The sequence below is a fragment of the Periplaneta americana genome, chromosome 9 (assembly GCF_040183065.1).
Source record: "Periplaneta americana isolate PAMFEO1 chromosome 9, P.americana_PAMFEO1_priV1, whole genome shotgun sequence".
NCBI lineage: Eukaryota > Metazoa > Arthropoda > Insecta > Blattodea > Blattidae > Periplaneta > Periplaneta americana.
In genome coordinates this window covers 104,159,024-104,177,812 of record NC_091125.1, presented here as the reverse complement: position 1 = coordinate 104,177,812, position 18,789 = coordinate 104,159,024, and the positions used below count along the sequence as shown (strand labels likewise).

The 18,789-nt window shown below is 33.1% G+C and overlaps 1 protein-coding gene across 17 annotated transcripts in view; it reads left to right on the top strand.

The window, feature by feature from the left end:
• The window catches only part of Bap111 (Brahma associated protein 111kD), a 643,372-nt gene that overhangs the window by 575,598 nt on the left and 48,985 nt on the right, over positions 1 to 18,789 (top strand). For 13 of the 17 annotated variants that reach the window (XR_011333967.1, XR_011333968.1, XR_011333969.1 and 10 more), the window contains 2 exons: positions 2,086 to 2,156; positions 18,240 to 18,284. Coding sequence is in view for 14 of the 17 variants with exons in the window: in XM_069835489.1 (XP_069691590.1) it covers positions 2,086 to 2,156; positions 18,240 to 18,284 (116 nt within the window). In the remaining 3 variants the exon portion in view is untranslated. The remainder of the gene's footprint in view (positions 1 to 2,085; positions 2,157 to 18,239; positions 18,285 to 18,789) is intronic. The other 4 variants (XM_069835490.1, XM_069835495.1, XM_069835494.1 and 1 more) reach the window with 1 other exon arrangement.

Sequence of the window (18,789 nt, the reverse complement as noted above, 5' to 3'; positions counted from 1 at the left end):
TGTTTGCTTAGTGGCACAGCAATAAGTTTCGAGGGTATTAAATAGATTATTTTCGCACGCCTAGACTTGAATAGCGCAGTACCGCACGCACTGGCCGAGAGTTGAAGATAAGCGAGCGTTGGGCGTCATTTTACTCCTGTGTTTATGAAAATCTGTGATAAAGCTAGCACAGCCGTGACTGCTAGACGACACATCACGTGTTTATCTCTCCTGGCCTTGCTTACCTCAGCTAGCTCCCGCCTCACAGCTGGTTAGTTCACGCGCGTACTATTTATTTTCTTTATTTGATTTTTTCAATACTTTCTTATCAACGTGCCATCAGTAAAAAAATATGTGTTTATTTATACTTCCAATGTGGAATCTAACTATATATTTTTAAAATATTTTTTCCTTGGCAAAGGCGTCTTAATGAGGAAAAATCTAAATTTCTCCATTTCCATAAAAAGTAAGAAAATCTGTTTATATGTCAATATAAACTTTAATTTCTCAGCATCAAAATAAACCATGATTTTGATCAGTGGGTGAAAGGGTTTCACAGCTACAACAGTTTAAAGTTGCAAATTTGATGAAAATACGATAAATTTAAATATTTTTTTAATTTAAACACTATGAAGTTCTGATGCCTCAAACTTTGCACAAAGCATTGTATCACAGTTCTCTACGTACAAAAAAGTTTTATTGTATTTAGAAATTGTAAGGTCAATTTTCTCTATATTTTGGTCGATTTGAGATGGAATAGCTCGTGCGCTCGTTCAAGGTTAAATGTACTGTTACTCTACAGCAGTGGACTAAGTAAATGTATTAGTAATAATGGAGAACCTGCTAATACTTCGGATCAGATAATAGTGTGAATGTTGGTGCATCTGTTATTATTGCGGGTGATGACATTCAACCTACAACTAAACAATATAAGTGATAACAAATAGCGAAGTGGAGAAATATGAAACATCCTAGAGAATCAGTGATGGTACAGATCTCTAGTTCACACAAGGAACTTAGGAGTTTGTTAACAAAACTCGACAATATTTATTTCATATAACTGGAATTTTGCTTTATTTAGCTAAGCAAGGTATAGGTTTCAGAGGGAATAATGAATGTCTATTTTTTCATTTTGTGTGCGTGCGTGTGTGTGTGTGTGCGTGCGTGCGTGCGTGCGCGCGCGCGCGCACTCATGACAAGAATATATCGTCGTTGTTCCTGCAAGAACTCCTATGTGACATATTTATCGATTTTCAGATTTTTGCTCTATTAAATAACTTAAACAGTAGTACAGCAAATAATAAAATCTCCTATATTTATTTCTTTCGAAAATGTAAGAATTCACAATCCCCTAAGTACGGCTGCCATAGGATGAACAAATGTGTTTTTTCTTCCTACTGAAAAATTGTATATTTTGCACATAGGAGTTATTGCAGGAACAACGACGATATGTATTTTGTGAGTTAACTTTATTTATAATTTTGTTGTGCCCCCCCCCCTCCCTTCCAAAGGAACTCGGTCTTTCTCTGAGAGTAAAATTTATAGGTAAACAATGCAGTGGCTGTTCTTATAACATATACCAAAAGTTTAGTGTAAGATCTCCCCCAGCCACTAGCTTAGCTCAGTCAATGTGGCAATTGTCTTCTGTTCCAAAGTTGCACTCAGGCATGGGTTCAATTCCCGCTTGTGCTGATTACCTGGTTGAATTTTTTTCGAGGTTTTCCCCGACCATAAGACGAATGTCAGGTAATCTATGGCGAATTCTCGGCCTCATCTTACCAAATACCATCTCGCTGTCATCAATTCTATCGACCTAGTAGTTGATAGAGCATCGATAAATAGCCAACTAAAAATAGCTCCTCGCTCTTGAATTTTTCTTCCCTCCTAGAGGAACCTGTAACTTACTTCGGATATTTTGCCCGAATAATCCATCACCAGTGAATGAGTTTGAACCATTAGTGGTTTGGCTGACAGGCAAGCATGCTAATCACCAGATCGCCGATGACAATAATTCTTAGTTATTATAGTTAGAACAATGTTTAGAGCAATTAATTTTCTGTCTTGCTTTACGTGCTTATAAAATACATAATATGTACTTTGTTATAGGTACAACATGGCACTTCCAGCCAACTACAAGGCCATTGCTGCAGCATCTCCTGCTCCAGCTGCAGGAAATCGTGAGTTGTTGCTTTTATTGATATTTTTCACTTTATGTTGCTTAACAGAGTTTGTTTATAAACTATGCACAAATAAACCTAAATAATAGTATTATGCACATAAGGTATGCAGTGAATAATTGGACCATATGAACAACTTTCTTTTAAGTAAGTAATTTTAATACTAATATCGTCATTTAAGTATTTAATAATAATTTTTTACATACATAATGTTTCTAGAACGTTTTTAACAAGTTGGTCGTTATAACTTCTCTATAAAACGGTGTTTTTAAAACTGGAGGTGGTTGACAACTTTCGAGCAGAAATATAAGCCAAGTTGTGATTGATTTAGAGCTAAATTGATCATAGTACTACTTAGCTATAATAAAATGTCTGTTTCTGAATAATGTCTTAATATATTGCGTTACAAATTATCACTATAAATACAAGTACTTCAAACATTTTAATTTCTTCAGTAAGTTGCTTAAAATATAAAAATAAAATTATAGTTGCATGAAAAAAGTAATAAAATCGCTACCTATATAATATATTTCAGTTAAAATTTTCAGAAGCTTGCTTGAAGCAAATGGTAGACAGTATTTTCAGATAGATTATGTTTTCTTTATCTCTGTTGGCTGTAAGGTCATGAAACATAAATCTATAGACCATGAAGTACTAATATATATTATATATATTCATCCATTTTATTGCATTGTAAGTTAAAATGCATACAATTTTAATGGGACAGTAAGAGCCTATAGTAGGCTGACCAAACGTCCCCGATTTCCGGGGCCAGTCCCCAGTTTTGAGTTGCTGTCCCCGGCAAGCAAATGTCCCTGTTTTGTCCTCAGAAGCTTTGATTTTGTTTCAATAAAATTTTACACATAGGCCTAAATATTTAAGTATCGTGATGGAACTGCTGCGATTCATGCACATTTCTGAACACTTCTCAGTATCAGACAGAAGAACCAGCGAGCACAATGTGAGACATTCTGCACTCTTTGAGAAGAACATAGCATCTTTATCTTTGGTCATCTTAGCATTCGCGTTGCGTGGAAGCGTTAGAACTGCCTCTGCATCAATTTGTAAGTAGTTCAAAAATGAGAAATCTTATGATAAACCAACAGGTGGAAACATTTCAAGAAAAAATTCATTCCATTTGAAAATCTTCTCAAAATAATGTCATTAATCACGTGTCTTCCAGTCAGTAATTCATCATTTGAAAGACCTTTCTCCACAGTGAACTCAATCTGGACTGATAAAAAGTCAGAAAAAAAGTTGAAACAGTCAAAGCTTTGTTAGATCTACAAAGTGAAAAAAAACTTTCATTCCTTATTTGAAGAACTTAGTGTGAAGCTGTATAGGAATGAACGGATTCTTAAAAAGATACATTCTTTAGACAAGTACTTGTAAAATAATGTGTGTTAGAATTCAGTGTGTACAATAGGCCAGGCCTATCATGTGGGAGACTCCCATGCATGCATAAGTACTGAAATTGAATTCTTAGTAACTATAATTATCTATATACAGGAGTTACGTGTGTTTATGCATTTAATTCAAACCTTTAAGATACTCTATAAATTTAATGTGCAAAGTTCTATTGTTGTATCTACTGCTACATGTATTTTTTTTAACTTTCAATGGAGAATGACTAGGTAAGCATTTGTGATTTTTCCTGAAGTTGCCGATGTCCCCTGCTGGACCATAAAAAATCCAGTTAGGCTAGCCTATAGAGTTTATAAATTTAATATTGATGTTTATAATGGAATAGTTTAATGTAATATTTACCTAATTTGATTAAAAGCCATCACATATTCGTTGAGTTAATGAATAATGGAATCTGAATACCAGTAATGTAAAAGATTTACATGCCAATAGTTTCGAAACTGGATTCGTAATATGTAAAATAGTATTAGGTACACTCACGTGATCTGACATATAATGGCATCATCTTCATGTTCACTTCATTAAAAACAATATAAAATACAATATTGTCTCACTGTGTCTTGGAATTTCTCTTTAATGATGTAAAAGAAATGTTAATTTTGCTGCCATATACATAGGGTGTAAACTATACAAGCTGCCACATTCATACAGATGGTACAGCTCAGACCAATATCCAATCCATGGCACAAACAGCCCATGAAGGGCCAAGACCGACCAGCTGGCGGCTGACTCCATATGCCTCAGCAGAGGTAAACGATCATCCAAACAATGGAGGTATCATGTAGTCATCACGATTCCTCCCAGTCATTATAGCTGGCTTGGAAACTGGATTTTGCTATCTATTGTAGCTACCCAAATTTATTATTATGCTGGTTGGGTATCAGCCCTATACACTGGCCGAAATTTCATGCCTAGGCATGATGCCGTGGACCTCAACACTACAGGATGGGACACAGCACAGACCACTGAACAAAGATTCTAGTATTATTTTTTCTCATTGCATCAGTTTGTCCAAGAAAAAAAAAATAGTTTTTGTAAAAATGAATAACAGTGTAGTGTTGGAAAACTTATCTGAACAAGGTTATGGTACATAAACCAATAGTTTATATAGGCTAACTGCAGCAGTAAACAGCTGATATCAATGAGCAAAGGTGTGTATCTTGCAGTTATGGGAGAAATTTATGGACTTTCTGTTTGCAAATCTGTGTCTAAATTTATGGAGAAATGAGTTATGTTGCAAGGACAGCACTTAAACATTATTAAGGAAAATGTTCGCAGTGCTGGTTGCCAGCATGTTCAGCTTTTGTTGCTATTGTCCTAAGATTAGATTAGTTACTACTATCTGCCTACGTCATTGAACTTTTTCGTTCAGTGGACTGTGCGACAGTGAATGTATTAAGTTTTTTGGCAGCTTATTGTTTTCACTTTGTATATGTATAGCACTGGAATTACACGAGTAAAAATGAAAGTTGGTCACATTACACTAAATGTGATAGAAATGAGTTGCAGAATCTGGAAAATTGAAGTGTAATAGGCGAAGCGATGAGTATGTGAATCATTTTACAACTTCATTTGCCAGTGCTCATAATCCTTTTCAGACTGATGTGACCAGTGATAAGATTTATCCACATGATACTGCGATATTATAGAGAGTGGACCGTATTGATGGGACACATTTCAAATACATGTTTCTAGGCATGGAAGAAGCACATTTATTAAAAAATATGTGTAACTCATAACCAAAATACAGGAGTTCAGCACTATGTTCATCATCCTGTAGATGGGCACCATCTTGACAAGAACATTCTTGGGCTTTCCTAGCCATACTCTCCATAATGTGGTGCGACAAATCGACCAGAATGGCCTCTGTCTCCCTCTGGATGTTTTCTTTCAGTTTAACAATCATATTGAGTCCTGTGGTGTACATTTTTTCCTTTAGGTAACACCACAGGTAGTAGTCTGGTGGGGTTAGATCCAGGGTTCGGATAGCCAGTGTATATTGCCGAATCTGGAAATAGGTGTTCAGGGATTTGTCAACAACATGTTACTCAACTTTTTCATTCCCAAAATGAGGTGGCTTGTTTTAGAGACGTGAATGCAACAAGATGGCGCTACTAGTCACGCAAGATTAGTGCTAGTGATAACCTTCGACATTTGCTGGATGCCTCATTTTCAGATTTGTTGATATCCTTTGGCCATCCAGATCCCCGGATCTAACAGCACCGGACTACTTCCTATGGGGTTACCTAAAGGAAAAGGTAGGAAACCCAATACGATTGTTGAACTCAAAGGAAATATCTGAAGGTACGTAGAGGCCATTCCAGCTGATTTGCTGCACTACACTATGGAAAATATGACTAAAAGAACCCTAGAATGTTCTTGTCATGATGGTGCCCATCTATGGGATGTGGTATTCAAATGGTGAACATTGTGCTGAACTCCTGTATTTTGGTTATGAGTTAGACATAGTGCTCAATAAAATAAGTACTTCTTTCCTAGAAATAGGCATTTGAAATGTGTTCCATCAATATGGTCATTCTGTATCTGATCATAAGGAGGAAACATGGCTGCTGCCTCTGATAATCCTCGGTGAATTTGGTAATACGCTGGCTCTGCTTAGAATAAACTACAAGAAGACTAGAAACCTGTATTATCCTCTTCAGTGTGAAGAAGTCCTTCACTGCTTTGAAGATACAGTTGGTTTCAGAAATGAATGTCAATATTGAGACAGTACGTAGGCTAGTTACTCCCTGAAATCTCTCAATCATGGCATCTATAAGGGTATCTTTATCCTATCAGTCACGTCACTCTTTTAAAATCAAGCATTGTGTGTCTTCTACTTCTCAAAAACAAATAAGCATAAAAATATGCACTTGTATGATAGACTACTAATTGAAATAAAACAAAATCATTCAATTAACTGTTTGGGATTAAACATTAATAAATATGTTTATAAAAAAAGTCATTGTTAATTACATTATTGATCTTACATATTATTAACAAAGTCAGCCTGGTTGGCGCAGTTGGTATAGCGCTGGCCTTCTGTGCCCGAGGTTGCTGGTTCGATCCTGGGCCAGGCCGATGGCATTTAAGTGTGCGAAAGGCTCATGTCAGTAGATTTACTGACATGTAAAAGAACTGCTAGACAAAATTCCGGCACACTGGCGATTTTGATATAACCTCGGCAGTTGCAAGCGTCGTTAAACAAAACATAACATTAACATTATTATTAACAGAACTTTTAACTTTAAAAAGAAAGAATTTTGAAGCCACATGATCAAACATTATAGTCTTTTTGCTAATGAAACAAGTTATAAAAATAAAATCTGATCACGTTTTGGCCATGAATACCAATTGCTATACCCCACTGGCACTGGATTTATGATATACTGTAGGTAGTTCAGTGTGTAAGAATAACATCGATCTATAGTTGAATATTTTATCTGACGAATACAGATTGTTATGACCATTGTATCCCAGGATTTCTGAAATTCATGATATATGTATATTTATTGCCTGTACTCATAAGTAGCAGAAGTAATAAAATTATACTACATTGAAAAGAACTAGTTATTTTTATTTCATTAGGAACCAGATAAGCCTGTAATCTAAAAAGAATATTCATTGCATTGTATCAGCCTATCATTTATATCGAAATAGTCCACTGAAATAATCATTCTATCATCTATGCATTGGTTTTCCTGTTACAAAACATTTCAAATGTAGAATGAGCTGAAATAAACCTGCGAATTTGTTTAACAGATATATTAAGAACCCTATACCATACAAGATATAGTTGAAATTTTAGACTACATTTCTTTTAAAGTGTACTTCAATTTAAATAACATTAGTCTTTCTAGAAGAAGTAAGAGTTCAGTTATCTGGACAAAATTATTTATACTGTCTCTGTTGACAACAGAAGAATTAGGCACAAAACCCTTCATTCTCAGTATTATTTCTTTCGAAAAATACGAGTAAGTTTGGATCTGAACAAAAAAATAGTGGATATAATGTATCCACTTTTTATATTTGATATTTACGTGATATTTTATACCTTCTGTTTTATAAAGTCGTTCAGTTTTTTTATTTACAGCCTTGTATACAAACTGAATATAGATCTATATAATTTTATGTATTAAGTTCTTTCAAGGTATTCTAAATTGATGTTTGAGACAGGTATTTAGTCATTATTGCATTGACCTTATTGTAAACTGATGGACCAATTCCGAAATTCTTCTTGCTAGTGTATTGGATAGAGAAACACAAAATTAACCTATTTTAAGACAGAATTTTGCAATGCCAATCCTCCTACATGTAAATAGTCTACTTAAGGGGAGAGGATGTTTAAATACAGTGAAAACCCAATAAATGTTTAAAAAGAAAATTTAAAATACTCTTTTATAGTTGAAAAAACATTATATGAAATTTAATGTGCATTTATGACTTTGCCAGCTGCTGTGACGCCATTTTTAAAGCTCTGGTGCACAAGGTTTTAAATAATGCTAAATTTTGATTGCAATTTCTCGTAATTTTATTTTATTTTTATTTATTTATTTATTATTATATTTTTAATTTTTCGATTTAAAATACTTCTTTATATGTGAAAAATACATTACATAAAATTTAATGCTCATTTATGGCTTACTTTTAAAGCTCTTGAGAACAGAGTTTTTAAATGGCACTGAACTTTGTTCGCAGTATCTCTGTACTTTTCGTTTATTCCATATAAAAAGTTACATATCTATATAATGCTATGTGCATGATATTTGGTACACACGTTCTTTAGGCTGTTGAAAAACTTTTTCTCTGAATAGAAATTTGTTATTTTGTTGCATTTGAAAAATATACTTCCATATTTCTATAAAAGTACGTCTAAAATTCATTCTTAAAATTTGATTGTTTACCGGTATCTTAAAATTTTGAAAACCAAAATCAAAATTTTTTCCAGACATTTTAGAGAACGTGCTTTTAGGAGTAAAATGTCGTAGAAATTCGAAATTTATTTTTGAAAATGGGTGTGTTATGTCTATTTTAGTGAATTACTGTATTTTTTTTTTTCAAATTTGGGCCCCAATTATTTAAAAAAATTAATCATGAATTTAAATTGTGCAGCAATGATATTTCTACATACAAAAAAAAATGTGCATTAATTAGGAAATTTCACATCTTCTCTCCTTAATGAATAGGCTTATCTTATTACGGAATGTTGGATGTTTTATAATTAATTTCCAGATCAGTTTTTTAATGGCGAAATTGTTAGAAAGTATTATAACTTCAAAAATAAATCCTCAGAGTGGTTATGTATTGTCACAGCTAGCTCAGTACAAAACAAAAGAATATAACATGCAACATGTAAGTTACACATCTTCCAAAGTCAAGGTAGGGGCCTACGAAAACCAATACATGCAGGGGAACACTACTTTTATTTTTTATATGTAGCACATGGTTGTTCATATTTAACTCGCCTTACATAATAATCTCTTATTCATTGTCAATAATTTATAGCTTCACATACTAATTTTTCTTTTTAGTAGTTGTGTATTAACAGTAATTTTGGAAAATATTTTCAACAGACAAACTAGGGGAGAAAAGACATGTACTCTGCACATAGATCATGACACAGCATCAGACAGGACTTTTACTGTATATTGTATTCATGATGCCGATTGAGCGCATGTCAACAAAGATGACACATTAACAAGATGTGAGCAAAGCAAAGCTCATACCAGTCTACCCTCTTATCTGATCGGTCTGTAGCAAGGAGTGGAATGTATGGTCCACAGTTAGCAAGTTGCTGTGTTGTGAAATATGCTGGCTCAATGAAGGTCAGTGGACTGTCTGTAGGAAGCCAGAGAGATATCACTACATCAATATGAAATGTTTTTGTTTGATTTATCCATATCATGATTTAGGTTTAAGTATCATTAAAATATGTAATCGTATTTGACAATTTCTACATTTACACCTTCCTTTCCCACAGCACTCTGATTGGCTTAGTTTTTGACAGTTATTTCTGCCAATAAGAAGTCGAGTAGTGAAAGACGATGGACTGAGAGAGTCCAGGTAGAGGCAGCAATTTTCATGTCATCGTAACTTCCAGAATGTATCTTGGATCCACTCAATCTAGTAGAAAATTGAGTACACATTCTTCCCTGAAGACTAAGGTGATTGGAGTGTGGTGCTGAGATACAAAAAGCTTGGGAGATTTATCTCCTTGCTTTCATATGCCTCAATGATATGTACATCCTTATTCTCGTAATAGCAATTTCTCATTTTCCGTTTTCTGTAGCATAATTTTTCATTGGTTTTTGAAATCATATTGTGAACCTTTTTTTACATAACTTACTAGGAACTTCATAGGTTGCAGCAGTGGAACGTGATGGTTTTCATAGCCTTCGGTAGGGCACTGAGCCAAATTAAAAGAAAACAATTATTCTGAAAGAAATAGTAATACAATGCAATTTATCAATCTGTACTTAATTTTTAAAAATTACGTTCTTTAAATAACTCACATTACAAAAAACGCATTCTTATAATTTGTTGTTAAAGTTCTGCATAACACTCTATAATGAAGCGCGTTCAATGGGTCTAATTTCATTGGTCATGCTTTCTTTTAATTCCATGATGGTGTGTGACCTATTAGTATGAACTTAGCTTTTCAAAATGTCCTTATAGGAAGTAGCCAGGTGCCATCAGATCAGGAGATCTTGGTGGCTGGTTGATGTCTCCAGATCCTGAAATGATGCATCCAGGAAATGAAGCTTGCACACAGTTCCTGCTGCACTATATTGTCTTCCACTACAATGACAGGAGAAAATGCATAACTTAAATTCACATAGACAACAATGCTTTCTTTCCCCACACAAAAACATTAGGGACAGTGAATTCTGAAAACCTTCATATTCCATACCACATCCGGTATTAAGATACCTGAGGTAAATATCCTCTTTCTTAATGTGCTGATCCTTATGTAATCCACATCACTTTTCCCCACTGTGGAAATTGGAGATAACCAGTGTGCTAATAAACAATTTAATTGAAAATTGAAATTGGGTCATTCCTGCTCGGTACTAAAATTTTAGATGCGGCTCTTTCTGTTACACACGCACACATTGTATAAAAATTTGTTTAACAAACTTTGTGAGGTAATAGGTGGGATCAAGATAAGAAAATTTTAAGGCTTATTGCATAGTTTTTTTCAGAGGTTTCCCTCAACTTTTCAGGTAGGTAATTTCATAGTGAATGCGAATACTCAGCATCTTGCCAAATAACAACGCACAATATCACTAATTCCTTCGACATTACATAGCCTTGTTTGATACATCATCTTAAATAGCCACTAAATGAAAATTAAAAAAAAAAAAAAAAAAAAGCGTGAGAAGTATATCCTGGACTGAAATTTAGGATTATGTTTTAAACCACGAAATATATTAAGTTCAATGGCTTAAGAAATCTAGTACAGAGTAACCGAAAAGTCTTACTACATCTGTGTTTTTTTTTTTCTTTTTGAGTGTGTTACAAAATCACAACTATATGTTAATTCCCTGCCATTTCAAGATTGAAAAATGCAGGTACGAGCATTTTCAATGTAGAAGATAGAATTGTGGCTGCTATGTTGGCCACATATTGGGAAAAAAAACCATGATAACATAATAAAGTATTTTGGAGCTTGGTTTGCTAAGGTGCCACTGAGCAGAGATAACTTGTTGAAGTGGAAGAAAATGGCTTTCAACACGAGATGTGTTAAAGATGCACTGTGAAGTGGGAGAGATCCTCCACTAGGCAAGAAACTTGTGCTGCCGTCGCCAATTCATTGATTTGATTGCTGATGAAATCAACAAGAAAACGTGCTCCTTAGTTGCAAGTGCAGCGATAAACAATGCAGTCGCCCTGTAACTGTTAGTGAATTAACAGAGAGGGATTTGAACAGGTGCCAGACTGCATGTGTGCCATTTTGCTGCAAATATTTCCAACACATGTGAGGCAGAAGGAAGTTCTCTTCAGTGAGGATGTGCCATTTACTGTACCTCAGTTCACGAAATTGGAACATCAACTTTTGGGCTATGGAAAATCCCAGACGGAAGTTCTTTTCAGTGAGGAATGCACCATTTACCACAGTTAACGAAATCGAAACATCTTCTGGGCTAAGGAAAATTCAACTTTTATAAGAAAGTGAGCACAGTCCTCCTCATCTGATCATATTTGAACTCTCACTGGCTTCCTCGATGCATAACAGATATAGTTCCATTCATAATTCGTAAGTATAGCATAACAGCAGGTGTAGTGGGATTTTTCACCTGCTGTGTACAAGGCCTTCTTTATTTTTCCTTGTTATAAAAATATATTCTACATGTTCTTGTATTTTAATATTCAGTTAAAAAGTTATCAAAAATGAAACTATATATACAATAGGCCTAAGTTACTTATTTCTCGTGTATCTCGACTTTATGTATAGTATATATAGAGTTCTATTTAAAATTTGTCTCTCTTTTGCCGAACTCAGGTATGGCAACTATATTACACACAAGAGCAACATGGACTGCAGAAGTGCTCAAACATTCTTGACATTTGCTTAGTGGGGTCTACTGCAGCAACAGTATTTGCTGCCAGCTTCTCTCCCAGAAACCATACACACAATGACGTACATGTGGCTTCACATAAAATGTCCTTGTAAACATAAAGTGGAGTACAATGTGGAATGAGTTGCCTGTTTAAAGGATACATACTGTCGAATTTGGCTCCTATAGAGATTACGGCTAACATTGCTGGAACTGAGTATATTGTTAAAAATTATTTTCCTTGACCCTATTAACTACCTGATAAGTTTATTGGACGAATTTTTCTGCGCTCTATACATTTACAAAATAAAAAAAGAATCTATGTTAAATTAAACAGATATCAGAATTGTTCATACATTAATTGTGCAAAAGAAGATGGAAAGTGGGAAATGAAAAGAATGGAATACTTATTGAGTGAATTCCATTACTTCCCATGTCCGTTCAATGCCTACTGCACACTACTTGATAAGATTAGTTTCTTTCTTTGGATGACAAGGTAAATTGTAACTATATTATCAGTATATGAGTGTAAACTTACAGAATGTCACTATGAGGTAGATACAATTAACATCTTTTGCATAATAAGTAGATGTAATTTTACGCTCTTTATAGCCTTTTGGAAATTCTGCAGCATAAATCTGGTATGTATATTTGCATTTTGAGCATGCTGCTAATGTATTGTTATTGTTTAACCTTATTTAGCTTTAGCTCAGCTTATTTAATTACTTTATTCTTGTAGTGCTAGTGGCATGAAATATTCCCAAAGTGATTTCTTTAATGAAGAGACATGGTTTAATTTATTGTTTATACAGGAATTGTCAAATTTATCATCCTTGTTACTACAAAGGAGTTAATTTCATAAGAAACTACAGTTTGAAATTTAAAATTTAAAATAATAGGCCTAGATGTAGTACTAACAGTAATTTTTGCTCAACAATAAGTTGCAAATACTGGTGTAAATAGTACATATAATTTTTAGTACTCTTTCAGTTCAGTAAAACCAAGTTCCTTCATAAATATAATCACTCCGTGTAGTTCATTAGACTTCAGAATCCAGGTTCTATTAACTTAGCAATTTAGAATAATTTCCGACTCAAAATTATCTTTCAGGATGACTTTATATATAAATTACACTTGAATATGACAATCAGTATCGTGTGATAAAATGGTTGTCATAAAAATATCGGTCTTTCAGGAAGCACCTTTGTCATAAGTAATTGTTGTGATAAAATGGTTGTCATAAAAATATCGGTCTTTCAGGAAGCACCTTTGTCATAATAAGTAATTGTTGTACTTGCATAGATTTTAATTATTTTATTTTTCACGCTTTTGTGTAATTAATTGCAATACAAATTGAAACATGAAGCCACAAATCTTATCTACAAGAGAAATCTATCACATACACTGACTTTCATTCAGTGCACTTCAGTTTAGTTCATGGCAATGCAGTACACACTATAACGTGAATCTTCATTTATGATACCTATATTATGAAGAAATCGGATAAAATGTGTCGTGCTATGTTTCTACAAAAGTATTGGCATTCCACAACCATCTCATTCAACAATCTAGAATTTAATGACAAAAATAAGTGAAAGAAACCAGCTCATTTTTTAAATAAAAAAGACTCATAAATCGTGTTATAAGTGAAGAAAACCTAGATAGCATAGACTATAGGCTTGAACGGTCTCTCACGAAATTATTAAGACACTTAGCTCAACAGACAGCAGATGTATACTAGATATCAGCTTGGAAAGTGATGAAATTCTTAAAGCTGCCTTATAAGACAACAGTTATTCATGAATTGAATGGAACAGACCATGTGCCTAAGGTTCAGTTTTATCTATAGAGACAAAATCCAGCATGCCTAGAAACGTTTTCAAAATATATGAAATGTACATTAGAGAGGATAGTGTAAAGTTCTAGGGCTTAAGGAAAATGTAAGGAAAGACAGTAAATTACATCTGTAATCTGAGGTGTTATATCGCGCTTTTATTGTAAAAACTGACATTCTGAATCATTGCTAAGTAAGCAAGCTGTTACTTGCCTGTTTCACTTTACAAATGGCTCTGTACTAAGCGAAACCTGTTTTCAGGCACATTAGTAGCATCATTATTATTTCATTTTGTACTTTAGGTGTGTTGAACGTTCAACTTTAAAAGTACCACATTCTGCAATAAGAAATCAAATATATCATAGCATATTGAATATAAATATATATGACAAAGGTGCAAACTCCGGAGGGAATAGCGAAAATAATTCACTTTTAATACAGTAGTAAATAATTATGATTTAAATAGATATAATTGAACACCATTACAAATTACCGCTTATGTAATAATATAAATTTGAACTGTTTCTTCCGAAATTTATACCTAGCTGTAACTGCATACTCTGAAGTCTGGTGAGTGCGCAAATATATTTGGTTTGCAGTGTGAAGCTTTTATTGCAGTGATGTGGACCAAGTTTTTCTGCAGTTATCCTTTTTTATCAAACTTAGGAGAATTGCGGTAAGAAGTTTCGCAGCACGAAGTTGGTGCTGTAAGCTATCTTAAGCATAATAATGATAATCTCTTTGTTTGAACTCAGGCATATGAAATGTTCAAGTTTTGCTACTTTCAGCAACAGTTTGGTTGTACAGACTAATACATTTGGATTTTCAGCAGTCCATTTTGACGAATTGTTTAGTTATAACAAAATTTTTACATGTTGTATTGAAGGAAAATATGTGTAAAAAGAAAATTTTATACAGAAACAATGTGATTGCATTTATCACCATCAAGAAAATATTAGTAATGGAAAAGTCACTTCATTTGCTGCTTTTAATGATCAATATTTTTTTTATTAAACTATAAAATCCCTAACAATAAGCAAAAGTTATTGAAACTTGTTAAAACTTATGCAAGTATCACACTGCATTTCTACTTACAACATGCATTCTATAAATTAATATTTTATACATTATCATCCTTCTTCCATAAAACATGCATTAAATTTTACACATTTTCACTAGTCTCCTAAGTAGAAATAAGAGAGGGGAGGTAAAATGAATGAGTTTTCATTCCTAAAGATCTTTTCAAACATAGATGTGTGTCTGAGGGGGTAAAGATTTTACTCTAGTTGCGAAATAATCTGTGATATATTGTCCCATGAGAGATTTTTTCACAGGAATCTCTTGAATTTGATCTCTCTGAGGTATAAATAGCATAGTATGATCCTTTGCTTTGTACATAAGTAGCAAACTGTGTATAACAGATCAGAAACAGTGAACAGAACTCCCACCACTTCTAGTGATGTTGCTAATATCAAAGCAAAATGTAACTTAAAATAACTTACAATTAGAGTTCAGATACATATACAGAAATAAATATTGCAATGTGTATGCATATATGCACAGAAATTTTCTAAATTATGTTATAAATAGTATTTAACACTTAATTAAAATGGGATAGACATCATTAGATCACTGCTTCATTCAGTGCACAATCGCCCTGAGATTTTCTCCTTTGCAGTTTATACATCTGCCATTATTGAATGTTTTATCATCTCGCAAATTCTCAAAGATTCCCTGCAGATTATACAATTTCATTTATACCACTCAGAAGTCCTTAATTAAGGATATGCTAATTTTAAATAAAATCTTTTATTTATCAGTATAATTTTATAGTCATCTTCTAAGATTTTATTTTATAATTGGTAATCAATGGTGCTTAATTATTACACTTTATTTTTATAACAATATTCATATTTAATTAATTATATTTGTTTGCTATTAATTTCCGGATCCTCGTGGTCATCCTTAATTAAGGCCGGATGAGATTTTTTTCTCTCTCTCTCTCTCTCTCTCTCTCTCTCTAGAAAATATTCCTTCTAATTTACAAGAATTACCAGCAGTCACGTATTACAAGGGGGAAAAAAAAAGTAGCCAAATTTCCATCAGAATTTAATACCAAAACAAAATAGGCCACCTCTTCCTAATAAATATGAGCATTAATAAGGATAAATATCAGAAAAATTACACATTTTCAGTTCATTCATTCACTCATTTATTCATCAGTTCCTACCCGAGGACAAGTCCTTCACTGCAAAACCATTATTCTCCAATCTTCCCTCTTTTCTGCCATCCTCTTCATCTCCACATACGATCCATAGATCTTAATATTGTCTATCATCTGATATCTTCTTCTGCCCAAACTTTTCTCCCATTCACCATTCCTTCCAGTTCATCCTTCAGTAGGCAGTTTCACTTTTTAGCCCATGAACCAGTCAGTTTTTTTTTCTTTTCAGTTTGAGCATTATTCTTTCTTCTTTCTAGCACAGCTTCATTTCTTATTCTGTTTGTCCATTTCACACACTCCATTCTTTTTCGTATCCAAATTTCAAATGCTTCCAGCATTTCTCTTCACTTCGTTGTAATGTCCATGTATTTGCCTCATATTGTGCCATACTGCACACAAAACACTTCTCTAGTTTCTTCCTTCATTATTTTTGTCATTACTATCCTTTTTTTGACTTTCTGACAACAGCTCATGTTATTACTTACAGTACACCCCAAGTATATGAAGGGATCTACTTGTTCTACAGACTGATTTCGAATTCGCACATTTACCTTCTTTATTTTTTTCTAATAACCATGGTATTCGTCTTGTTTGCATGTATCTTCCATACTGCTCACAGCTGTCATTTAGTTCCAGTAACATATCCTTTAGTACCTATCACTCCTCTTCTGCTAATAACCCCGTATCATCAACAAATCTTAACATTTTATTATACATGTGAAATATTTTCTGCCCCAAAATATATATTTGTACACACAATCAGACACATGTAAAACCATCGATACAAACAAAATGTTGAAGGAACACCATCTTGAATACATCTTAGAATTTCATATGAATCATATCACAGACCTCATGGTGTAAACAATGAAGCTCATGATGATGGTGGTTTTTGTATTTAAATCCAGGCTTTATTTATTCATTTAGACTCAGTATGGAAGTTTCATTTATTAAACACGGTGAATTACATTCTCTCTTTTTTATAAAACAGAAATTATATAAATTCATATTGTAGTGTCTATGCAGATTCAAAAATACTAACTCATTTGCATTTTTACAAGTTAATTGATTAGAATTATACTTGGTATCTGAAAATAAAATCCAAAGATAAAATCAACTTGGCTTCAAATGATAGATATGTTTGGCCACTTATGTCTTTTAGAATATAGAATCATTAATAAATTTCGAAACATTATTTTTATTATGATTAAATATAATTATATTTGTAACCCTATTTTTGCCTGCAGATTCCATAAGGTTATAGTTCTGTAAACAATGTATTTTTAATATAAACTTAATGAAATAATATGAAAAAAGTGAAAATATCATCTTATTGTATACAGACTGAGGTTATATAATATAATTAAAACAGTAGTGATTGCAGTCCTTTATAAAATTGAAGTCATATAAAAGAAATACCAGTAGTTACAGTTAAAAGTTTTCGAAACATTACATACTGTTTTTCTACATCACATGGCATAAAAACAGAAGAACTTAACATTGATACAAATTTTACACATTCCTGAACAAGCATTAGCTTAGGTGAAGAAAAATTGTAAAGCATACAGTCAACATTTTCTGGACTTTCTTTGTATTTTTCTTTATTATAAAATGTATTAGCATAGAGGTAAGCTTGAAAATGAACCTTACCTATGTTGGACTTATTGTATGTGGATACACCTTTCTGGCATGATTTAAATTAGAGGAAGAAAGATTTTTTTTCAGGTTTCAGTAGATTAGAAGAATGATTTTTCCATTGCTGTTAATTAGATCTGTAGTGGACGAATTAATATTCCTAGATCAGTCGAAATTACAAGTTGAGAATCCATTTCAAACTGTACAACATTAAATGCAGCTACAGTATTGAGAATTATTTAGCTTGTGCATCTGGCATAGATTCTATTATTTACATTAATTGTAGTATTTTTTTGTTTGTTGAAGTGCATCTATTAACATTTGTTCCTTATTTATGCCCATTGAATGGTTTCCTTCCATGTAGATCAGTTTGTTATGAAATGCTTTTTTTTGTATTTCTTATTTAGATTTGCTGTCAGCTGGTGCCCCTATGACTTTCAACATTTTGAAAGGTAAGATGTTGACCATGAACAGAAAATTATTAAAACACACATTCGCAAATATTTAAATTCAAAGGCACAAGTTTGTATGGCTCATTATTGATTAAGTTAGAACCAAACATGGTTGGACGGTCAGTAATGGCTTATGCTTTCTTGCTGAAAATATATGTTGCTGAAAAGAAACTCTTACTTAGCATTGTCAGTAAAAGTGAAAAATAATTATATTCAAATCTGCATAATTTCATGAACTGGTATATCGACATATTTATTTGATGAATCTCTTTTCATATTCCGCCGTAAGGTTTCTCTCTTCTTTCCTCTGTTATTGAGGCAGTTGTTCAACGACAGTACATGATTGTAATTTTGAGATAGAGTAACTTCTTTGTGGTCTACAGTATGTTGAAATAAACAATCTATTTGTTTTAATTTTGTTTAATCTTTATTTTGTTTTTGGTAGATGATTTAAATATAAGATTAAACCAACAAAAACATTGGCAGTATTATCAAAATTCCTGAA